Source organism: Schistocerca americana, chromosome 8, assembly GCF_021461395.2.
Source record: "Schistocerca americana isolate TAMUIC-IGC-003095 chromosome 8, iqSchAmer2.1, whole genome shotgun sequence".
Taxonomy (NCBI): Eukaryota; Metazoa; Arthropoda; class Insecta; order Orthoptera; family Acrididae; genus Schistocerca; species Schistocerca americana.
Window position 1 is genome coordinate 227,423,582 of NC_060126.1, and position 26,848 is coordinate 227,450,429.

Here is a 26,848-nt window from a genome sequence, read left to right on the forward strand (position 1 = left end):
CAGACAGTATTTGTTTTCGATATATTGGAAGACAGGTACATAGTAATGACTTATCGATTTCTCTACCAGGTGATATTAGCGAAGTTTTTGTAGTTCATGGTTTTTCTCTGTTCGATGGTACAAAATAACAAGGGCTGAGAGAATATGTGGGTGATAGATATGAATTCACCCTGGGAGATGCAGATCATCTTTGGACTGCAATACCTGTATGTGGTTTGGAGTCCTTTTCCTCCTGCCACCAGACTTCACTAATTCCCATTAGATCTAACTTCAAACTCTCGATTTCCCTTTTTACTTTTTCTAACCTACCTGCCCGATTAAGGTGTCTAACATTCCACGCTCCGATCCGTAGAATGCCAGTTTTGTTTCTCGTGATGACGACGTACTCGGGAATTTGCGCTTCGTTTTAAGGAAAATCTAGTTTTCACGCACTTCTTTTCAGCTACGAATCGAACAATCACATAATTTTGGAGATAGATTAAGTGTTATATGTGGATACTATCTGCAGAAGAGTTGTGAATAGAATTAGTGGTAAAGAAATGATAAATTAAAACATTCATGCTTGATGCGTTATTTTACTGCTCGGACAGCGAAAATTTAGTGAGCGATAATTTCTTTTGTCCTTTCATCATTTTGCTGGAGGAGCTTGCGGTAATAAGTATCAAAAAGGCTTCAAATTATGTGTGAAGTTTGTTGCAAGTCGTATGTGCTCTCATTCTCAAATATTGGGTGAATATAAAGGGTGTATTTGCATGGGGTCAGTTGTGCTGCCTCAGGACTGTCAGAAGCTGCATGTACTGTGAACACGACTTCTTGCTCATTAGGTGTTCCGCGGGTATGCAAATGAGACTGGTGCTTAATGTATCATCCCAGGTCATATCCCCATGATACTAACAGGCTAGTTGAAGAAAAAGAAAAAAAAATCAGCGAGCGCGTACATCGGAAAACGAGTCCTCGCCTATTTCTCATTTTTGGAGGACCTGCGCATTTCAGTAGAATAATTTACTTTATTAGTTGCTGAATGACAGAATTTGATCTGGTAAAGTGCTATTTATTCAAATAGTGTGTGAAAATCACTTAGGATACATAAACGTCAAGGTTATAAAACAACATGCGGATAATTTACATAAATAAAATAGAACAATAATAAGAAAATGAATGGTTGTTGGGATCGCGACCAGCGTGATTCTGGACAATTACAGTTGAGATGGTGCCCAGATGCATAAAGGACACGAATTATGCTTTAGACCGTGATAGCAAAATTTTGAAGTTACCAATAAGAGGTATGAATTTGATAGAATATACGGGTACAACATCAATGAGTGAAGGAAGAATCAGAAAGAAACGTCACTAAGTGGGTGAGCTCCAATGAGATAATTCGACAACGAAACAGATATGAGTGATTACGAGAAAAATCCTCTTTGAAGGAAGAATTAGAGTGCAGAAAAACTTGCGTACTAGTGCCTTAAGCGCGTAGATCAAGTTAGGAAGACTAACTGGTAGAAATTGGGAATGAACCCCTCCTCCCTCAGTGTACCGTGATTCCCGATGTCGGGAGTGTGCATAGCAGATGTGATCCCACCGTGACTGCCATTGAGGTGGCTGCTGACTATTCGAAGTGCGGCCGCTGCTGAATGTTGCTGAACTGAGTCGATGTGACGTGACTCATCATCATCATCATCATCCTGCTTACTCGCCGCGGGTGTGCGTAAAATCAAAATGAATCTTCGAAGACTTGGCAGATGGACAAAGTCGAGAAGAACACGTACGAGGACCGAGTACAGAATAGCACCACCAGGCAGAGGGTTGAATCAAAATACCCATACGAATCCCAATACTGACTCCGAATGCCACTCTCAGTTTTTGGTAGCCTTCCTTCATCCTCGGAAAGGCACCCCCCCCCCCCCCCTCCCACAATCTTTTGTAGCCAGTCCCAGAAAGGGTCTAAGTGTTCTTCCAGTCAGCGACCTGGAAGTCAGTTTCCTAGCTCCTACCGTAAAGTTAAAGATGTAACCGCGAATGAGATTCGTTTATAAAGAAATTGAAAACGAGTGTCGCCCCGTTCCCATGTACAGACTTGTTTGTCGGAAATTCTGGAAATTTTGTTAGTCTTCGCACAGCGTTCCCATGGGAAGGGAAAACTTTGGAAAACTGCAGACTCACGAGTGCCTATTTGTTATGCTTGAAGAAACATGTTTGGAGACCACACACAGCAGGATAAAGGCAAGCGGACAACTGAGGACTCCACCTGACAGCTATTGAATTTTCACCCATATCACCATTGCTTTAGTGTTCTGCTACAGAGGGCACTGCGCCGCTCATTTTCTGTGGAGGCTGAGCAAGGAGGATAATCCCTGAAAGGCAGGCCTAACTGTCCATTCGGACAGCGTAGAAGCTACCTTCTGAGTGACCATCAGTGGATGATATTTCCTCCTGTTTTCAATTTAGCGAAAAGGAGTTCCCCTTGTCACGAACAGATGCGACTAATACAAGAATGAAACCTTCGGTTAGGTACACAGAGATGGCTCACCCACGCTGCTGCAAGCTACATACCAACCACTCATCTGCGCAATGCAGGTGAAAAGTTGACAAGTAAAAACTGAATCGGAAAGTAAAAGAAGCAAGAGAGTTTCGTATGCAATTCGGTATACTAATAGGATAAAATATGAGGAGAAAGGTATGAAACCGGCAGCAGCTTCGCAAGACCTGTAAGCAACTGTAATACTTGTCTTAGTGCGTTAAAACTTTAACTTAAGTTTATAACTCTTAATGAGTAGAAAATGACAGCATTATAAATTTTTAAATTCGGTCAGTAACAGAGTGACGGTCAATAACTATACGAAATATTTCAGACCGAATTATTGTTGCCCCTGGAAAATCAAAGGTAGGCAACCTGCAACTAAGGCAGTGCACCATGAACTGAACTATGTTAGGCGTTTAGATCGTTGATTGTCAGAAGGTTTAAAATTACATCGCGTTGGTTACACTTGATTCTAACTGCGGTCATAATTCACGAGTCTGTGCAAGTGTAAGCACTAGGCGTAGTTTAGTCGGCGCGATTTTCATCTGAAACCAGATAAACACCAGATATCGCCGCCATCTCTGGTCCCTCCTACGCCCACCCGCCGCCAGTGGCGGTCAGTGCAGCCACACGACCATTTTTAAGCGGTCTCGCCGCTGCGCCGACCTTGGCGCACGCGACGGGGTTAGTGGACCGCGGGGGATGGCGACGCCCCCGCTGCTGACATTTGGCCGACCTTGGGCGGCAGTTGGCACTCCTGCCTGCTGGTCGGCGGCGCGTCTGACCCCTCGCGTGTCCGTTCGACCGCGACCGCTTGTATTCGTGTTCCCCCCCGGGCGTTATCAACGGCCATGCAAATCCAGCGGGGTTATACACGTACCGCTATCTCCATAAACTATATGCAGACTCCAAGGTCCGCCTTTTGTAAAAATTTACGTAGGTACAGTTTTAATTTCCGCCCCTACAGTACGTGGTGGATATCTTCATCAGAATTAAGGAAATAAACTCCCCAAATGAATCTAAAAACTTTGTGAAGTTTTGAGAATCAAACTGTTTACATGTGTTAATGTATTTCCAAATATTACTACGTTTTTGCTACTGCCGTCACTCATCATATCAAAACTTAAACCTTGTATCAATGTCAGTATCAGTGTCAGTTGAAATAAAACTTATGCCTCACTCAAATCGTCATGAATGAAAAGGTAGTAATCGATCTAGACGACTATATACTCATGAAGTGAGAAGGTTTACTACCTTTGGCCCGAAAAAAGCATGTTCTTTGAGAATTTGTTTCTCGGGATGTGTAATAGCTATCAATGTCAAATTTGGTCAAAATGTTTATTGATATTTTCTCTACAAACTGGAATTTTTTCGACCGGAAATGTCGGACAACAAAGCCGGAAGTGGCGTCGGAACGAAACAAAATTTCGATGTAGAGCCCCACGCGCGGTATGTCACAGGTCAGCCGGGTCGTCTGAAATCACGGAGGGCGTTCTGCTCGATATGGGCCACCCTGCGCTGCTCCAGAGCCGCTCGTACGGCCGGTGACAAGCGGTTTTCGGCCGCTTGAATCCGGTGGTCGTCCGAATGCTTGGCGAACTGCGTCGAATACAGTCCCAGGGTGACGTCCATCGTTGTCATGGTCTTCAGAATTGCTGAATACCCTTCATTGAAGCTGCTCACTGGCAGGAAAGTCGCTATCTCCACAGTCTTCGCACCAGAATGCAAATTCTTGGGGGTTAACTTCCAAACACAAGCGTTCTAACTTTCATTTGAATTTTGTGTGTTTCCTCCCAAGCGCCGGTACAATAATTCGTCCTCCGAAGGAAAAAAACTGGTGCGTGAAAAAGGCCGATTTCAAGAAGGTGCATTTTTTTGTTCAACCGCGAATAACAAACATTTCCTTTCCGTTTCCGGAAAAACCGTTTCAGGGGTGGATTCTAAACACTTTCATGGATCCAAAACTGTAATTTTAAAAAAATAGATTTTTTGAACCAAAAGATAGTAAACCTCCCCTTAAGTTTTGGGTCATCACTCACACAACTCTATAGGTTGTTGGTTCCATTACCTGACTGATTAAAATCACCCTTAACGTGTATGTAACAAACGTTACTTGTCAGTCATTTTTTATCAGGCTTGTTTTGAGGCTGTTATGCATGATGAAACATTTGCGGAGGAACAATACGATAGGGAACATTAAAATTTGAAACTGGTTATTACCTTTAGCAGACAAGCCTCTATGTTCAGAGGAAGTAGTTTCCCGTGTAGTTCGTCCACCGTGAACGCAGAGCATAAGAAGCGCCAGGTTGTATGCAGTTTCTGAGATTGTCCACGCACCTGATTTCTTCTACAGATGTCCCGGCGCGGAAGCTGCTTACGTGCATCTTCTCTTGATTTGAGGCTGTAAGAAAGTGTCTAGCAAGTAGACTACGGCTCTCAGTGCTGCGATATACGCAGTGAAATTTCAGTAACGGAATTTTTTTTATGAACACAAATCACATAGCTTCAAATAGTTCAAATGGCTCTGAGCACTATGGGACTTAACATATCAGTCCCCTAGAACTTAGAACTACACTAGTGGCCATTAAAATTGCTACACCACGAAAATGACGTGCTAAAAACTCGAAATTTAACCGACAGGAAGAAGGTGCTGTGATATGCAAATGATTAGCTTTTCAGAGCATTCACACAAGGTTGGCGCCGGTGGCAACACCAACAACGTGCTTACATGAGGAAAGTTTACAACCGATTTCTCATACACAAACAGTAGTTGACCGGCGTTGGATGGTGAAACGTTGCTGTGATGCCTCGTGTAAGGAGGAGAAATGCGTACCATCACGTTTCCGACTTCGATAAAGGTCGAGATGACAGGCACCTTATCCGCATGGCTGTAACGGATCGTGCAGCCGCGTCTCGATCCCTGAGTCAAAGGATGGGGACGTTTGCAAGACAACAACCTTCTTCACGAACAATTCGACGACGTTTGCAGCAGCATGGACTGTCAGCTCGGAGACCATGGCTGCGGTTACTCTTGACGCTGCATCACAGACAGGAGCGCCTGCGATGATGTACTTAACGACGAACCTGGGTGCACGAATGGCAAGACGTAATTTTTTCGGATGAAACGAAGTTCTGTTTACAGCATCATGATGGTCGCATCAGTGTTTGGCGACATCGTGGTGAACGCACATTGGAAGCGTGTATTCGTCATCGCCATACTGGCGTATCACCCGGCGTGATGGTGTGCCATTGATTACACATCTCGGTCACCTCTTGTTCACATTGACGGCACTTTCAACAGTGGACGTTACATTTCAGATGTGGTACGACCCGTGGCTCTACCCTTCATTCGATCCCTGCGAAACCCTCCATTTCAGCAGGATAATGCACGACCGCATGTTGCAGGTCGTGTACGGGCCTTTCTGGATGCAGAAAATGTTCGACTGCTGCCCTGATCTCCAGATCTCTCACCATTTGAAAACGTCTGGTCAATGGTGGCCGAGCAACTGGCTCGTCACAATACGCCAGTCACTACTCTTGATGAACTGTGGTATCGTGTTGAAGTTGTATGGGCAGCTGTACCTGTACACGTCACCCAAGCGCTGTTTGACTCAATGCCCAGACGTATCAAGGCCGTTATTAAGGCCGAGGTGATTGTTCTGGGTACTGATTTCTCAGGATCTATACACCCAAATTGCGTGATAATGTAATCACATGTCAGTTCTAGTATAATACATTTGTCCAATGAATACCCGTTTATCACCTGCATTTCTACTTGGTGTAACAATTTTAATGATCAGTAGTGTACTTAAACCCAACTAACCTAAGGACATCACACACATCCACGCTCGAGGCAGGATTCGAACCTGCGAACGTAGCGGTCGCGCGGTTCCAGACTAAAGCGCCTAGAACCGCTCGACCGCAGCGGCCGGCACGTAGCAAAGCCATAAATTGCTAAGGGGAGATGTATTAAATGTTCCACTAGAGCTTCACACGCAATACAGTTCAAATACGTAACTATGCTAGCCTTTGTTCGTAAAAACCTTACCTAAATTACAGGGGAGGGCGGGGGGGGGGCGACAAAAATGTGAAAACACAACACATTACCATACCTAATACGACGTAGGAAGCCCGTTGGCATTCAAACGACCTCCCAGTCCTCTCGAAATAGTTAAGTAAATGTCCATATGATTTTCAATAGCATATTATGCCGTTCTTCCTGCAAAATAGTGGCTACTTCAGCTAACGATGATGGAGGTGGATGATGATCCTGGTCACTGTGGTGGCCAAGAGAGATGCGACAATTCATCCCCGTGCTGGCAAAAGCAGTCCTGTATGATGCGGGCTGTGTGAACAGGTGCCCTGTCATCTTGGAACACAGCATCACCATTTGGGAACAAACATTGTTCCACGGGATGGACCTAATCAGCCAAATTCGTCACACCCTTGGCAGTAATGTGACCTTGCAGAATATCCATAAGTTGTCTGTCACGATCACTCAAAAAACTCTTCTGTGTGCTTTGTAACTTAGAGTATGACATTTCTCCCCTTTCCCTGTATGCTGTATAAATCTTGAGTACTGTGCCCCATGCGACACCAAACACTTCAGCTCCCTTGGTTACGGAAGGACCCACCATATGAGCACCTATAATTTGCCCTATTAGCTCCTACGTAGTGCACCCCCAACTACACTGAACATTGTTTTGACCATGACTGGAACTTGCAATGCATTGAAGACACTGAACAGGTGCCGTTCATGTTCAGGTACAACAGCACCACTAACAGAGTTTGTCAGGAGCTACATTTAAGTTCAAGCATGCGTTAATACTGGTGTTTCCATATTTTTGTTCAACTTGTACAAACACTTATGAAAATAATCTCTATTTACCCTCTCTACTCTCCATTGCCCAAGAGACGTGATAAATTAAGCGATTTAGATCGGTGGCGCGCAGTTACAATGTTAAATATGCGGCCTCCCGCCTACACCCACTGTGCAGCCGTTCTATTCAGACAGCTCACCAAACACCGAGTCTCCGTAACACAGCCGCTGGTGAGCCCGAAGCAATTTTCTTGGCGCGTATCAGGGGCGATTCTAGAAGTCGGTCAAGGGGGGAGGGGCTAAAGGGGTGAAGGGGGAGGGTGTTTGGGGGAATGGGATATGGCTTGACAAAGGAGAGTTCGAGTCCTCTATCGACAAAAAAATGGTTCAAGCACTATGGGGCTTAATATCTGAGATCATCAGTCCCCTAGAACTTAGAACTACTTAAACCTAACTAACCTAAGTACATCACACACATCCATGCCCGAGGCAGGATTCGAACCTGCGACCGTAGCGGTCACGCGGTTCCAGACTGAAGCGCCTAGAGCTGCTCCGCCACCCCGGCCGGCCATCTACCGACAAAGTGGTAAAATTTGGTGTTGCTTAAAGTAGTTTTTGGTAACTGTTTTCGAATTCAGAGTAAAAATGTGTATTAATAAATATTAAGGCGCCTATTTTAAGTTAAATGATATTTATTGGTTATGTTGTAAGCTATTTGCCGCTCTTATTCTTTTGTTAGAATGTGTTTGGAATACATTACAACCTATATTGCTTCATGATTATAAAAAAAATGATTCAATCTCTTTAGAGTAATATATTCGCTGATTTCTGAAGCCATTTTATCCAGTGTAATATGATACTCCATTTGGGGGGGGGGGGGCTATAGCCCCCATAGCCTCCCCCTCCCCTTTGCCACCACCCCTGGCGCGTGTTGTTGGCGCGTCGAAGGTGCATAAAGTGCTTTTTCTGCGTTACGTAACATTAAAGTTATTAAGGAATATAGGTAATGAAAGTAGTCTGAATAATGTGTATGACATCTTACTATTGAGGATCGGTGCGATAGTTGCCATTCAAACTAGAATACAACCGTATGTTAAGGAAATGTTAATAAATGAGAGAATGTTTTTATTTATTTATTTATTTATTTATTTATTTATTTATTGTTCCGTGGGACCACATTAAGGAGAAGTCTCCATGGTCATGGAACGAGTCAATACATGAAATTATAACACGATTGTAGAAACAGATAAAATGAAATATAAGAAACATATTCAGTTGTAGATTTTAGAAACAGATAAAATGAAATATAAGAAACATATTCAGGCGACAAGTCGTTAGTTAAAATAAAGAAAATCAAGAATGTAACACTGGAATTTGCTTAATTTTTTAGCTCTTCCAGGAGCTCCTCGACAGAATAGAAGGAGTGAGCCATGAGGAAACTCTTCAGTTTGGACTTAAAAATGTTTGGGTTACTGCTAAGATTTTTGAGTTCTTGTGGTAGCTTATTGAAAATGGATGCAGCAGAATACTGCACTCCTTTCTGCACAAGAGTCAAGGAAGTGCATTCCACATGCAGATTTGATTTCTGCCTAGTATTAACTGAGTGAAAGCTGCTAACTCTTGGGAATAAGCTAATATTGCTAACAACAAACGACATTAAAGAAAATATATACTGTGAGGGCAATGTCAAAATTCCCAGACTATTGAATAGGGGTCGACAAGAGGGTTTTGAACTTACACCACGCATAGCTCGAACAGCCCGTTTTTGAGCCAAAAATACCCTTTTTGAATCAGAAGAATTACCCAAAAAAATAATACCATATGACATAAGCGTATGAAAATATGCGAAGTAGACTACTTTTCGTGTTGAAATATCACTTACTTCAGATACTGTTCTAATGGTAAATAAAGCGGCATTTAGTTTCTGAACAAGATCCTGAACATGGGCTTTCCACAACAGCTTATTATCTATCCGAACGCCTAGGAACTTGAACTGTTCCGTCTCGCTTATAACATGCCCATTCTGTCTGATTAAAATATCAGTTCTTATTGAATTATGAGTTAGAAACTGTAAAAACTGAGTCTTACTGTGATTTAGCATCAAATTATTTTCCACAAGCCACGAAGTTATTTCATAAACTACATTATTTGATAATGTTTCAATATTACACACAAGATCCTTCACTACCAAGCTGGTGTCATCAGCAAACAGAAATATTTTTGAATCACCTGTAATACTAGAAGGCATATCATTTACATAAATAAGAAACAGCAGTGGCCAGAGCACCGACCCTTGGGGAACGCCCCATTTAACAGTGCTCCATTGGGACTGAACATCATTACCACTCTCAATATTGCGGAGAATTACCTTCTGCTTTCTGTTCTTAAAGTAAGAGGCGAACCAATTGTAAGTTACTCCCCTTACTCCATAATGTTCCAACTTCTGCAGTAATATTTTGTGGTCAACACAGTCAAAAGCCTTCGTTAAATCAAAGAAAACACCTAACGTGCGCAACCTTTTATTTAATCCATCCAAAACCTCACAGAGAAAAGAGACTAAAGCATTTTCAGTTGTTAAGCCATTTCCAAAACCAAACTGTACATTTTACAGCAAATTATGTGAATTTAAATGCTGCAGTAACCTTGTATATACAACCCTCTCGATAACTTTAGCAAACACCGATGGCATAGAAATAGGTCTATAATTGTCAACATTATCCCTGTCTCCCTTTTTATGAAGTGGCTTCACTACCGAGTACTTTAATCGGTCAGGAAACCGACCACTCCTAAAGGAAAAGTTACAGATATGGCTAAGTACTGGGCTAACACACATGGAACAATACTTCAGTATTCTGCTAGATACCCCGTCATATCCATGAGAGTTCTTGGTCTCTAGTGATTTAGTTATTAACTCAATCTCCGTCTTGTCAGTATCATGGAGGAGCATTTCAGGTAACAGTCTCGGAACACTTTTTTCTACGAGCGCTATATGATTCCCTGTTGGGACTAGGTTTCTATTTAGTTCACCTGCTATATTCAGAAAGTGATTATTAAATACTGTACGTATATGTGACTTATCAGTAACACGGACATTCCCACTACGCACTGATTCTATATCCTCGACCTGTCTCTGCAGACCAGCCACTTCCTTTACGACTGACCATATGGTTTTAATTTTATCCTGAGACAGCTATTCTACCTGCATACCACATACTTTTTGCCTTCCTAATAATTTTTTTAAGCACCTTACAATACTGTTTGTAATGGGCTGCTGCATTTAGATTGCGACTGTTTCTAACGTTTTGATATAATTGCCACTTCGTTCTTCAAGATACTCTTATCCCTTTAGTCAGCCACCCAGGTTGCCTGTTTGTGCTAGTACCCTGTTTTGAACGTTCTAACGGAAAGCAACTTTCAAAGAGCACGAGAAAAGTCTTGAAGAAAGCATTATACTTATCGTCTACTGTATCAGCACTATAAACATCTTGCCACTCTTGTTCCTAGATAAGGTTTACAAAAGTCTCTACAGCAACTGGATCAGCTTTCCTAAAAAGTTGGTAACTATATTTAACATGTGTTGCAGCACAAAAATCTTTTAGACTCACTGCACCTCTTACGCCATACTCGTGCTGACATTTCCTTTCTTAGTTACGAATTGAGGCTTAGGAGTGTATACTATGGTTTACAGAAACAGAAATAGCACACGTAATAATAATAATAATAATAATAATAATAATAATAACAAATGAGCTACCCATTTGTACCTATAGCTACACCTACATCTATAGTCCGTAAAAAAATGTCAGGGTGTGTGGCAGAGGGTACTTCTGGTACCACTTACCTCTTACCTCCTTACCCTGTTGCGATCACGAAAGGCGGGCGGAAAGAATGATTGCCGGTAAACTCCCGTATCACCTCTAATTTCTCATACCGAGCATGGTGGTGCAGTGGTTAGCACACAGGACTCAAACTCAGGAAGACGACGTTTCGATCGTCCATTCGTCCATCTGGATTTAGCTTTTCCGTGATGGGATGGTTGCTTTGAAAGCGCATGGTCGATTCTTCCCCAATCCGACCGTTTGCTCCATTTCTGATGACCTCGTTGTTGACGGGACGTTGAATTGTAACCATCTTCCCGTCCTAATTTCTCAAATTTTAACTAAGTGGTTCTTTCGCGAGATGTACTTCGGAGAATTAAGTATGTTTCCCGACCCTTCGTGGAACGTACCGTCACGGAATGTTAGTAGTAAACTTCGCCGAGAATCTCTACGTCTGTTTGTAGCATCTGCCAACGAAGTGTGTTGATCATCTCCGTAACGCTCTCGCACCGACTAAAGGAAAAACCCGTGGCGAAAAGAACCGCTCTTCATTGGATCTATCTCTCCTGTTAATCCAACCTGGTAAAGGTCCCAGACTGATGATCAAAATTCAAGAGTCGGCTGGAAAAGTGTTTTGAAAGCCACTTCTTTCGTGGATTCTTCCAATGAATCTCAGTCAAGCGTCAGCTTTTCCTGTTATTCGTTTTATGTGATCATTCCACTTTACGTCACTCTGAATAGTTACTCCAAAATATTTTAGGGTAGTTACTGTTTCCACTGATTTTTCGCCTATAGTGTTATTGTAAAGTATTGAATTCCTTCACTTATTTTGCGCAGTACGTTACATGTATTCACGTTCTGTGCCAACTGTCAATAAAAATAATACTTGAGACTGAAGCTCTTGTTTCTGTTGTTTGTAAACAGTGACATGAAAAGTGCAGGCCTTGACAGTCAAAATAACCAGTAAAAATGACAAACTGTGGAAAAAACTGTATCATATTACATAAAATCCAGGAAATCCATAGCATTTGGTAACACAAAAACAGCCACTGATGATGATGAAACTTCAGCGAAACATATTGTGCAGTCACATTAACGTGACCATCTGTCAAAAATCAGAATAAAAACGTTTTGCAGCGTGGACCGCTATGAGACGTGCAGGAAGACAGTCAGTGAGGTTCTGGATGGTAGCGACAGGGATTGGGATCCATGCCAACTACGGTGCCTTGGCCATCTGCGTCAGGTTTCTCGGTTGAGGATCCAGGCTGCGAATAGCCCAATCGAAGTGATCCCACAGTTTCTCTACTGGCTTAAAGTCCGAGACGTTTGGTGGCCAGGGGAGTGCGGCAAACGTATCCTGGTGCTTTTCGAACAACGCACATGGACTGCGTACTGTGTAGCAAGTAGGAGTTGACGTGGCCCACTTCTGTTGGACCCCTGCGCCTTCCAGAATGACGAGATCATCCAGGGAATCCCACGAAAACATTCTCCAGACTGTAGCGCTGTCTCCTCCTGGCTGGACCCCTTTGCTTTCAAACGTTCCACACCGTGGACGCCAACGGCCAACTGTCCAATGGAGCTCAAAACGTGATTCACCTAAAAAGGCGACCTGCCCCCAGTCTATGGACGTCCAGTGGCGCTACTGGTGTGCAAATTCCAGGCTTCGTCGCTGATGAACAGCAATCAGTACGGGTACGTGAATCACACACAACTGCTGCGGTGGTCCAATCGCAGCAACATTCATCGGAACGGTCGTTGAGGGGACTCTGTTCGTAGCCTTAATGCTCAATAGTCACACATCTTTTTTACCATTACACATCTCGTCAACCGTCCTTCACCTCTGTCACCAGTGGCTCGTAGTGCAACACAGTTACCTAGGAGCCGGTTTTGTGCAGCCCCATTTTGCCATCCACAGTAACTTTAACCACGGTGGCACACGAACAGTTCACCAACTTAGCCGTTTCGCAAATGCTTCCATCCTTGAACCGAAAGCCAATGATCATGCCCTTTTCGACATCAGATAAATTGCTCCGTTTCCACAATACGACGACTGCACTGTTTCCCGCGTCCAGCCGACATACCGGGTGATCAAAAAGTCAGTATAAATTTGAAAACTGAATAAATCACGGAATAATGTAGATAGAGAGGTACAAATTGACACACATGCTTAGGATGACATGGGGTTTTATTAGAACCAAAAAAATACAAAAGTTCAAAAAAGTATATTGCTAGACGCGTGAAAGATCCCTTGCGCGCGTCGTTTGGTGATGATCGTGTGCTCAGCCGCCACTTTCGTCATCCTTGGCCTCCCAGGTCCCCAGACCTCAGTCCGTGCGATTATTGACTTTGGGGTTACCTGAAGTCGCAAGTTTACCGTGATCGACCGACACCTCTAGGGATGCTGAAAGACAACATCCGACGCCAATTCTTCACCATAACTCTGGACATGCTTTACAGTGCTGTTCACAACATTATTCCTCGACTACAGATATTGTTGAGGAATGATGGTGGACATATTGAGCATTTCCTGTAAAGAACATCATCTTTGCTTTGTCTTACTTTGTTATGCTATTTATTGCTATTCTGATCAGATGAAGCGCTATCTGTCGGACATTTTTCGAACTTTTGTATTCTTTTGGTTCTAATAAAACCCTATGTCATTCCAAGCATGTGTGTCAATTTGTACCTCTTTATCTACATTATTCCGTGATGTATTCAGTTTTCTAATTTATACTGACTTTTTGATCACCCGGTACTTCACATGCCCTGATTTCCTACAGCTGCTACCTGCCGTCTGTGACTGGTTATTGAACGATGACGGGAACATAAGCGGTGGCCCCATTAATAATGACTGGACCGTGTGTAACACACACACACGTTTTCAGGATATGCCGTTGTAATGTATTTAACTTTCTTTGAGACTGTTCCTTCCCGACACAGTCTCATCTAAAAAGAACTTCGATGCTAAATAAATCGGAAACGGCTCAACGTATCTAATTTTTTCTGAACATATATTTCTCAGCACAACCTACCCTGCAACACCCTTACAAGCAATTCAGGCTGTTGAACAATTAATAATCTTTTTCACTTCAGATCAATATTATCGTTCTGTTAACTAACAAGTAGCTTTTTAAGTAAGGCAAATCATTTGAGAAAATGACTGTAGACTGATTTAAAACTGCACTGGAAATTGAGTTTTCCTCAAACTATAAAACTGGACATTGTACACTATAGCTCCGCACATTAGAAAGCAATCACAACTATTTTTACAGCTGCCGAATAAGTCTTTCCACAATAAATTTGGACACTCGGAATTAAATACACTAGGATAGAATTCCTGCAGTACCATCGGCCTTGCCCTGTTACAGATCCTCTTGGCGTCGGAATTGTATTTTTATAGGGCGAAAAACCATGCCATGATAATAGTATCACCAAATGTAGTATCCGAGGCCCATAAATACTACTCTTAAGCTCCTCTGGTGTCAAAACTCTAAGAATATGAGCCACAATGATCCGCTACTGCTAGCTAGATGTTAACCACAGCACTGCTCCGCCCAGACTCCTCCTGTCGAAGAGGACGAGTTGCCACTTGCGCGCCAACCACACCATTCTAAGATATTAATCAATTCCGTTTTCTGGTCTGAGGTTATTCCTATTAAGTTTTCCACAATTTCCTTGAAATCATGCCCCTGTCTGTCATCGTCATTTATCACCCTCTTAACATGGTACATTTCGTAGAAGAAATATCGTAATGGAAACAGCGATACAGATACAAAATAGGCTCAAAATAGGTGTTGCAAGTACCCACGACGCTTTTTCCCCCTTCAACGTATCTAGTTCAAATTTCGCTTGTTCTAGTTCAGCCTGAAGGGAACAAATCATTGCCTCCTGTTCAGTGATTCTCATGTCTGTTTTGCAGAGCATGCTGCTTACTGATTCTCATGTCTTTTCTGCAAAAAAAAAAAAAATAATAAAAATAAAATAAAATTAAAAAAAATAAAATTAAAAAAATGTTCATATGTGTGTGAAATTTTATGGGACTTAACTGCTAAGGTCATCAGTCCCTAAGCTTACACACTACTTAACCTAAACTATCCTAAGGACAAACACACACACCCATGCCCGAGGGAGGACTTGAACCTCCGCCGGGACCAGCCTCTTGTCTGCAGAGTCCACAGTTCCATGGGAGAGGCTCGTTGAGTTCACCATTCAGCTCCCTCTTACAGTCATCCCAGTGAAACTCCAAACTACAATCTACATACCCTCCACCCCTCTTGTTGCAGCATCACAAACGCCATATGAATCCACAATCAACACCCGTTGCTCTTTGAGCGACGGAAGGGATGTCAGAGGAGGAGGAATGATGAGAAAGTAGCCGATGAAGAGAAAGTAGCAGCAGACCGGCGTACACGAGGCTGTTGGAGTACACATCACGATAGCAGATAGACGTGTGCTGACAACGTTCCGCCTATATAAGTGCGTCTTGTTATCCGGTATGAATGGGCACGTTGTACTAGTGTGGCCGCCCTCCATGAACGCCTACTGATTACGTATGGGAAAGCAGTAATGTCTCGTCAGATGGTTAGTCGTTCGCGTTGCATGTTCCGAGATGGGAGTCAAATTTTGGATGATCGAGGTCTATGTGGGTATCCCGACACATCCAATACAGTGCTGAGGTGGAGCAGGCTTCGTAATTCCTTGCATCGCACTGCACCGAGTTTTCCCAGAGTCGTCCCATGAAACTGACTACACACTACGACAAATGTCTCTGTGTCGGTGGCGAACATGTCGAAAATAATACATGTTGTATAATACACTACTGGATAGTGTTTTCGTTTTCGGCAATAAAGTTTCCGTGTGAAAAACAATGAAAAAATTTACCTCCGGTACGTCCCTCCTGTTATCGCCAAATAGCGGAGACATTGTTACAAATGTGACTAACGACAATGTATAACACTTCTGTCCGTTACTGCTATACCATAACCTTAAAGTTGGGGGCAGGTCGTGAAATAAAACTATATTGTTAAAGCAGTTATGATATAAAGCAACAGAGCAGTGTTACCCTCTGAGAGGAATTTTGTTATGTTGACCGTGTTGTATCTAACGGATGTGGCTTATCGGAAGTGAAAGTCAGAATTACGTAAATATTTAACCTTAAATATTACGTAAATATTTTACCTATCTACACTGTTCAAAGAATAAAGAAAACGGTCGCCAGCCTAATTAGGCAAGAGAATGATTGACATTCTTGTTCAAGAAAATAAGTATGAGTAACTTCAACGGACAAACACAACCTGTACTTTGTCACACGCGAGTGCAATGAACTCTGACACCTTCATATGTTAAAGTTAAGATTGGAGCTGACAGAACACAACAAACTTTTTGCATAAATATAAAAGATAACAATACACACTATTACTTTCAGGGCTTATTCAAACTGAATGGTCTTTATAACATTAGTATTAATATTCACTGTAGAATCATAAACTGGACGTAGGTTCAGTATTACTTTTCACACATTTTCCTAGCTGACATAAAATTGTAGATGTAGTTCACTGCAAAATTATGAACTGATCACAGATTAAGTCTCTTTCAACTAAATACTATTCTAGTTAGAATGAAAGTTAAATGGAATTCATAAACAGGTTACTTCTCACTGTCTTTTGTATAAAGAAATTATTGTTTTCGTAAATAGTGGTCTTTCTATTAATTGTTATTTATCATGAGCATAAAGGATAACCTGTGGTTCCTATTACACAATTAATATGCACTTTCAATACACAAAAGAAACAAGTGCTTAGCAAGCATGAGTATATAACTTTCCACAATTGCGGTTTTCCACTTTTACTACAGTGAGACACAAAATTAACATATTTGTAAGATATTGACTCGCCTTTTGCGATTTACAACAGGCAGCAATGGGATCATTTACTAAGCAAAACTTTATAAACCTCAGTCTTATGAACTTTTAATTTTGAAGTTGGCAACAACATATTAATAAGCAGTTTTAATAGGAAAATTATTTTCAGCAAGCATCATTTAATTTAACTCACTCTCTTGCCACATTAACTTTAACTTTCTTTTTACTATGCTCAAGAGGCATTAATTAGTAAAACATTGGGCTTTAATGTTCTTTCAGTAAGGACACTCGGTAATCACTTTAGTTCAAACGGAGAAGAACCTGAGAGGTGTTATGATAAGAAAAAAAAAATCAGGGTAGTTACATTAATTCAGTTACAAATTACCTTATATTTGAGCACACTAACACATCCAATAAGCTGATCCTTCACTGTACATTACTATAGCGTTCCAATACAGTAATTGCGCGATGTGGTGGCGATTGCATGTTGGTAGGTGGATTTGCAGGTAGAATTGCTGGACTCTGTCATTTCTTGGTGGCGATGATGGATGCCAGTTTCAGAATAATTCCAGCTCTTTATCCATCCATCCGAGGCATTGGAAAGCGTAAGGAAAAGCCTCTCTCAGAACCAGCACAATACACAACTTTTACATGAGCACTTGATACTTTGGTAGCTCGTCCCCGACTGATTCTTGGTTCCACCTTTTCTACCTAAGGCAACCACAATTTGCGCGCGCTACACAGTTCCGTTCCCGAGGGGAACCAACACACCTTTTACATACAAAATAACTAAGAACCCTAAGTGAAGGTCAGCAGTTTACATAAGCAAACAAACATTTCAAATAAAGCAGAACCTTTGCACATATTGAGATTTCTATAAAATAATTATTTAAATAAAATTATTCATCCTCAAAATTAGCCAAAGACATTATGTGAGAAAGACAAAACATGTCATTTGCTCATATTGTACATATTAGAGGGGTTACATTTCCTATACTCTAAAAGACATAAAAGTTTTTAATAGAAAAGAACAAACACTCTCATGGTATCGATTCAGTCCAACAACATTTACAGAAACTCGACGATATAGCACTAAACAAAACAAAACGCAAAATAAATCAGTACAGCATTAGAGCTATGGTGTTACAAATGCTCGGAAATCGTTGAAACAATGGCGTTCCTCATTCTGGTGAGGTCTTTTCACTATTTTTGAATCACAACATTACCCTGCGATTTGTTGACTCCCACCTACAAAGGGAAAAATGGACATCGTAATAAAATTTGAGAAATCAGAGCCTGCAGGGAATGATTTAGGTGTTCACTTTTCCCACGTGGTGTTTGAGATGGAACAGCCGTTACCTAGCCGGAAACTGTCTAAATCTTCTGCCAAGCACGTAACTGTGAATTACGGAGTAATCATGTGATGGAGATGTAGAGCTGACAAGCAAATGACAAGTTACGGTACTGTGTGTAAACCCACGACACTGTCGTTAGCATCAAACCTGCAAAGACCTAACAATGGAAAACTCATCAAGCCGTACCCTAATGTGTAGTCGTTCTTCACTCCTCTAAAGCCGGTTTCCTTCAATGCCACGGGCCGAGTGTGGCATTAATGGACCGCGGAGCTCATTAATTTCCGGTAAGTGGAAGAGAGAACCTTTGACGGAGAGCCGGACGTCCATCACTTGGTGCCAATGAATATGCGAGCAGAGCTCTGCCTTATCAGCGGTGAAGCAGGAACGCAGCTTAGAGGCCCTGCTCTTCGCGGAGGCGGCTCGTGAATATTCAGGGTTCCTTCCGCACCAAGTAGTGCTCCACTTGACAGGCAGAAACGATGGCTACTTTGTGACGAGCAGTCGCCCTAGGCCACGAAAACACACACACACACACACACACACACACGCAGAGAGAGAGAGAGAGAGAGAGAGAGAGAGAGATGCCAGTATGTAAGCTTACACGCACACTTACGCAGTAGCCTTGAATATGGGTATACGCGTCTGTGCCTGCGCCCAATGCAGCTGGAATAATTACAAACTTTATGGTGCCCGTTAACAATTTACGATTATCTCTTTACAGAAACAAGCGAAAGATCAGAAAGTATAACTACATACAAACGAAAATCAATCGAATGTTTATTTAGAATCCCATGTTTCCTTATTTAATGGAGGCCTCACGTCCTCTTGTTCTCTCAAATTGTTTCTCACCTAACGCATCCAAAATCTGATCTAACCAGTCAGTACACATAAGTAACCCTCTCCGACTAGAACAATCTTTTTTCTCTAATCTGCGAAGCAATGAAACTGTGTCTTGAAAGTAGGCTAGGGCAACCATGTAGCTAGTCATCGGAGACTATCATTTCAGCTATTTTTCCACAGCAGCAAGATTTAGTGTTCCAAATGGTGTGAAATGCCTTAAGAATCGCTTAGTCCCATTTAGTTTTTCATGTAATTTAGGTGTGTCCAAGACGTGATCGTCAGTATAACTGATCTACAAAATAGGCACCATACTCAAAGTCACGGATCAGAGGTAAAATAGTTAAACACAACTTGGCAACAGAAAACCTTTTCTACACAGAAATGAACGGAGTATTTCCACAAAATTTTCTAATTATGATAATATATAATATGAGCATTGAAGCCCTCTGTTCTCATTGCAGATTGCGACAATTTCGAACAAACGAGGATACACTGAAAATACATCGTAAAAAGTTTTGCATCACCCCAGTTCCCAGAACTCCTGAAGACAGACGTTGACTGTGGATATTGTATCACAGGCACAGTCTCTTTGAGATGTCACTAAACCCGCCCAAAGATGTAAACGACCATGCATGACAAGCGCCTATTAGACGGAGGGGGTCTGACAGCCGATCATTTGCAGTCAGTCCACCAGGAAGGAGGTACTCTGCTCTTGTTGTCTGTAGTGCAATCATGCCTATATGGTCAATACCGCGGTTCGATCACGTTCGCATTGTTACTTTGTGACAGGAAGGGCTCTCAACAAGGGAGGTGTCCAGGCGTCCCGGAGTGGAGGACACACAGAGAGACAGAAACTATCGATGACATGCCTCGCTCAGGCCGCCCAAGGGCTGCTACTGCAGTGGAGGACCACTACCTACGGATTATGGCTCGCAGGAACCCTTACAGCAACGCCACCATGTTGAATAATGCTCTGTGTGCAGCCACAGGACGTCGTGTTACGACTGTGCGCAATAAACTGCATTATGCGCAACTTCACTCCTGACGTCAATGGCGAGGTCCATCTTTGCAACCACGACACCATGCAGCGCGGTACAGATGGGCCCAACAACATGCCGAAAGGACCACTCGGGATTGGCATCACGTTCTCTTCACCGATGAGTGTCGCATATGCCTTCAACCAGATAATCGTAGGAGACGTGTTTGGAGGCAACCCGGTCAGGCTGAACGGCACACTGTCCAGAGAGTGCAGCAAGGTCTGGGTTCCCTCTGTTTTGAGGTGACATTATGTGGGGCCGATGTGCGCCGCTGGTGGTCATGGAAGGCGCTATAACGTCTGTACGATACGTAAATGCCATCCTCCGACCGACAATTCAACCATATCGGCAGCATATTAACGAGGCATTCGTGTTCATGGACAATAATTCGCGCCCCCGTCGTACACATCTTGTGAATGACTTCCTTGAGGATGACGACATCGCTCGATTGGAGTGGGCAGCATATTCTCCAGATATGAACCCTATCGAACATGCCTGGGATAGATTGAAAAGGGCTGTTTGTGGACGACGTGACCCACCAATCACTCTGAGGGATCTACGCCGAATCGCCGTTGAGGAGTGGGACAATCTGCAGCAATAGTGCCTTGATGAACTTGTGCATAGTGTGCCACGACGGATATAGGAGTGGATCAATGCAAGAGGACGTGCTGCTGGATATTACAGGTACCGCTGTGTACAGCAGTGTGGACCACCACCTCTGAAGGTCTCGCTGTATGGTGGTACAACATGCAATGTGACGTTTTGATGAGCATTAAAAGGGGCGGAAATGATGTTTATGTTGACCTCTATTCCAATTTTCAGTACAGGTTCCATGACTCTCGGAATCAAGGTGATGCAAAACTTTTTTGGACGTGTGTAACTTATGTGCACATTCCCGTTTCTATTAGAAATTTCCCAATCCAGACACCGTCAACAGAAAATATAATAGTGAACGAAACCGTTTCTGAAATCGTAACGTCTTTACATTGTTACTGTGCTTGGAAATTGCTAGACATTTCCAAAGAATTACTCAAAATTAGTGAAAATTTGGTATGTTGCTGGTAGCTACTATGGTCAAATTTTACTATACAGTAATTTTCAATACACCCATATAATACACTGTCCAGTCACATTAATGTGACGACTTGTCAAAAGCATGACCTTTCCAGTGAGGGTCGCTGAGAGATGTGCAGGAAGAGAGTCTGGAAGGTACTGACAGAGATGTGGAGCCATACCGACTCCAGTTGCGTGGACAGCTGTGGTAGGTTACCTGGGTGATGACACATAAGGTGAACAGCTCGATAGAGTTGGTCCCATAGTAGTGGGCAAGGAAGTACAGTTTATTAATCCTGGTCTCTTCTAGCCACAGACGTACACTGCAAGCTGTATGACACATAGCATTGTCCTGCCGGTACATGCCATCCTGCCGAGGAAAAACAAATTGCATGTATGGGCGGACTTGATCCCCAAGAATAGACGCATACTTGTGTTGACCCATTGTGCCCTTCAGAATAACGAGATCATCCTGGGTATGCCACGAAAACATTCCCCACACCATAACGGTTGCTCCTCCGTTCTGGACCCTTCTCTCGATTGCTGCAGGTTGTTTGCTTTCAGACGTTTCCTGTGGTACACGCCGACGGCCATGTGTCCGACGGAGCGTAGAACGTGATTAATGTGAAAAGGTCGCTTGTCGCCACTCAGTTGCGGTACTGGCGTGCAAATGACAGCCTTTGTCGCCAGTGAACAGCAGTTAGCACGGGTGCACGAAGGCCCATATGCAGCAACGTTCGCTGAACGGTCATTGAGGACACTCCATTGGTAGACCATTGGTTCATCTGGGCTGTTAGTTGCTGTATGGCTAAACCTCTTTTCGTCCGTACACATTTCTGCAACCGTCATCCATCCCTATCATCTATGGGCCGTGGTGCATCACAGTTACCTCGACATCGGTTTTGGATAGGACCATTTTACCATTAACGGTATGCTTTAACCAAGACACCACGCTAAAAGATTACGAATTTGGCCGTTTCGGAAATTCTTCCACTCTTGGCTCGAAAGCCAGTGATCATGCTCATTTGGGCGTCAGATAAATCGCTCCGTTTCCACGTTACGTGAACCGCTGCACTGTTTTCCACGTTCCGCCCGACACGCTGTCGTCTGTGAGACTGTTATTGCACCCTGACGTCGAACACAAGGGATTGTCACATTAATGTTGCAGGAACGTATATATTGAACGTAACAGAGGCGTAACAGAGGTCGCAGATCACTGAGTTGCGCAACTGCTCAAACGTATTAATAACCACCCCGTGTCGAGCTAGCATCTGCAGTGTTGCAGGTATGCGAAGCCATTGCAGCACCATGGACGGTGCTGTGTGTATTACTATAGCCTCAACACAAAGGAGCAGAGCAAGCAGTGTAAAGATGTGCGCGTAATGCCACCGAAAAATGTGAAGAGCCAACGTGATAGGGCACGATGCTACTGAGTTTTTATTTTATTTTTGGTACTGCAATGTTGTGGTGATAACAAAAAAGTGCAAACCGTGGCAGTGGCATACTACCGAAATCTCCCGACAAGCTTACGGGGTACTGTCAAGAAGAAGTGTTGCGGGATGTTATCCAAGAGGTTTTGGCTATACGACAACATTCTGCACAGGATAGTCACACTTTCTGCTGCTTTGTGCTAAGCAGTAGTGCCTCTCCCTCTGTGGTCTCCTGACACTGCACCCTGTCCCTTATTTCTCCTTCTTCGGATAAAGAAACCATTGCTTGGCAGCCATTTCCAGAATGACGACGAGGTGCTTGTAGAGCTGAAATGTTTTCTTTACAGCCAAAATGCCGAGTTCTACAACCACATTCTACGCCAAGTCATCCATAGTTTGAAATAATATGGCGAATTCAGCGTTGAACGTGTAGTGAAGAACTATCACCGCCCAGGAAAATTAAGGAAATGTTGCTACCTGTTAATCTCAGCCTGGAAATACCAGGGAGTAATGTTCCTTGCGAGTGTGGCTGTAGTGGCACTTGAGAGTCTATAAATAATATTTCCGATCGCTGCATCGCACATCAGCGTCACCTTATATACATAAATTTCGAAAAATCTGTTGTGGCCTAGCTAAATGTGATCAATAAATAGAAGTCTGTGTTTGAGTAGACGAGTTACGTGGTTCATGCTACGAACTATTGGGACTCAGTGCTTAGTGATGCCGTGGAAATGACACTATGTGATATCAATTTCACTAGACGTACCGGCTACGAGCTTAACCATGCATGGAAGTGTGCACTGATAAAGAGAGATCGCAGAGGAAGACGTCACATAGTTTACTACGTAATCTGAGTAGTGGCTTTGGAAGCGGAGCTGGCAAAGAACAGAAATATAATCTATGGACGCACAGGGCGCGATCTCAGCGTTCGCCACCTCCGTCACGTCGTCATTACGTTTTCTACTCAGTTTCACGACGATGATGGAGGCATTCATCAAGAATTTGAGATCTTATACGAGTCAGGAGCGGCAAGGTAACTTTACGTCCATTTATCTATTAGCTTTTCAACTTCGTTGTCAAAGTTTATTCTACTGATCATTTTTTTTTTGTTAGCCATGATTATTAAATTACCTGTTGCTTATCATATGTACAAGCCACCTAACCTTATGGGTTACAGACGTATTATAATGTCTTTTATAAATGAGAAAAGGACACCCTTACCAAAAAATCAGTTTCAAGTTACTGGTTACTGCTGCCACTAACAAACCGTTTTTCTGTTTTTTGACTCCAATCAGTAATTTCAGAAAAATTTGAACGAAATAGAGAAACGATGCGTTTATAAAAACTGTACATTTTGGCCATAGCTTACTAAACATCATGAGTTTAAAAAAAATCGAATTGACTTGCTACAGCTTCCGAGTGTAATAATTTAATTCAAGTAATACAGTATACAACATACAGATTTTTCTGTAACTTCTGCCTTTTGTCAGATCTACGAGAAATTAAACGCTACTACCCACTTGCGAATCATTCTGTACTTTCATAAAAATGTAGTTATTTATAGCTCAGTAAATATCCCTACTTAACAGCAAAAAAATGACGTGACCCACTGTAGTGGTTAAACAGCGTAATTTCGGAAGGAACCTACACAGACAGAATCGCTTTAGTATATGAGTTGTCCTGAAACCTGTTAAAAATCGACTGATTTCTGTTTTCTTGTGTATATTGTTACATTGTTTAACGTTCAGGAATAGTGGTTACCAATTTCGGTGTTTGCTTATGTTTCATGTTAACTCATTTATTCTCTGTATCTTCTGAGACTTCCAAATTGCCCTAAATTATACCCAGGATGCACTGGTTTTGTTATTTCCCTCTTGTAACCAAGAACATTTGACCTAGTCCTCGAAACGACGCGTAATGATAATCAAATAACTTACAAGTATCACATTTATCAATAACGAAAACAAAAAAAAGGTTCCACCATTTTGGTAGACATACACTTTCTCTGAATAAAAATAATACACTGCGCTACTGCGCATGAACTGATACAGCAAACCGTAAACAGATTTTCTTTTAAAATCAAAGAGTTTTTCATCTAACAACTGGATGCCAGAAACGTGAGACACAGGCTCTGAGTGTAGGAGGAAGATCTGAGGTAGAAGGGTGAGGTGTTACGTGGTTGACGTTCATCCAAAACGACTTTGATAGATCAGTACTCACCAACTAAGGAGGAACAGTGTTTGGATATTACTGAGCTGGAAATTTTTCACCAACTAATGTTTGGATGTTACTGAGTTGGAATTTTCCTTAGTCACTGTAACCTTTTGCTTGTGTTTTAGTTGCCTCCCACATGAAATCTACCTCCCATTTGCCCCTCCTATTACGATGAAACTACCCCACACCTTTACGTTTGGTCTCTCTTTTCGTCCTCTTTCTGCCTCCTAACATTGTTCTGTATTCCATCAACGGTTGCAGTCTCCTTCTACTTCAGCTTTACACCTAACCTCACAAACTCACCTGCTCCATCGCTATCCCATACGCTGTACTACAACAGGATCACTCAGTCTTTTCGTTTCTTAATTATCTTTTCCCGTTCGAAGTTACGCAGTGTTTCGCTTACCACATTAACTATATCAAAAGCATTAAGTAAGATAACACTGAATTTATAAAGTCTTTAGTATCATCGCCATGAAAGCATTATTTCCCAGTTTTAATCATCCAGTTATTTATATTGCACTAAATCCCGACTCCTCTTTTCAAGCGAATAAAAAGACAGTAGCGAATAAAACGTCTCAAATAACTGTACGAGTATCTTTATGGCAGTAAATACAGAAACATTACCGAAAAATGCTTAAGCAGTAGTCAAAACGCAACAAATGCATGCAGATTAGATGTTAATTTTAATCTCTAATATCCTGAAGCTTAAAACGTAAATAATGTGTATTTTCCGTAGCAGCCCAAGTGGAATCCCTACTTTGGATATGCCAAGTTGCTGTCTAAGGTTAGTCTGAGCACCTTCCTGTAAAACACATTCCGATGTTTTAGATAATAGTACACTCACAGAGCTAGCAAAACCGCAGTCTACGTCTTTTGCATAAAAAATTACAGCACGTTCTAATGAAATACCTTGCATGCTCGTCTATTATTAGAATTAGATCGCAGCATTAAACACACATTTATCTGTCATAATTGTTAATCTTGTCCATTCTAAATTGTTTAAATTGTACAGTGATATCTTAATTTTTGTTTCTAGGCTAGGCGCTTATTGCCTATCGCAATATATGAACGCATGTGTCAGGATCTACTTACTGTTAGTGCCGAAGCCTAAGCTTCCACTGCCTAAATGTGCAGTCTGCAGTTTAGATTGCTATATGGCTTAAGAGAGAACGGTACAAGGTCATCATTCTTAAGTAAGATTTGCATGAAGCATGAGTGTAACTTTGTCTTTGAGAGTCACCCTAGCCGCTACACGTGTCTCTCACTGGTATCAAGAGTATACCAGTATATCGTTTATGTGAAGGTGTAAATCCAGTTTCGCTGATTTGTTGTAGTATGTGACATGACAGTAGGGGACCCTGAACTACAGGGATAAATGTTTTAAAATACTTCAGCTCCTTTTTTTATTGAATTCATACCTTATGCTATTATTATATACTCTTTACTTTTTATTTCGTTTGCTTGCCTTATCTCTTTTATTCCTTCCACTGAGTTAAAAATTGTAATCTTTGTGTATAATGGAGTACGTGAATTTGACAGAGCGAGAGGAAGAAATTAGATAAGGCGGGAAGGGGAAGGGAACGAGAAAGAGAACAAAGTGTAGAATTGGATGCGGAGAAGCTGAAGAAGCAGGTGAAGAAGAAAATGAAAAAGACATTGCAAGACAGGCTTAGTTATTTGTTGGCCATCGCGACTTTTGGGAACACTCTGCTTTTGTTGCACAAACATGTCAGAATCTAGAAGTTTCATCTGGGACACCGTACTACTCCTCACGCGCACTTCCCACTTTCAATCGTACATTTATGTCCCAAATGGGGCAAAGAGCTTGAAGCTGTAGTTTCTCGATTGTTGAATTTTGCGTGTCTTTACTCTACAAAGGTAAGCATTAAAAGTATACG

General features: G+C 42.3%; 1 protein-coding gene across 1 annotated transcript in view; it reads left to right on the top strand.

The window, feature by feature from the left end:
• LOC124545131 (radial spoke head protein 3 homolog) overlaps positions 1-26,848 on the top strand; it is a 318,786-nt gene that overhangs the window by 163,842 nt on the left and 128,096 nt on the right. The window contains exon 3 of the mRNA XM_047123957.1: positions 25,687-25,734. Coding sequence (XP_046979913.1) covers positions 25,687-25,734 — 48 coding nt within the window. The remainder of the gene's footprint in view (positions 1-25,686; positions 25,735-26,848) is intronic.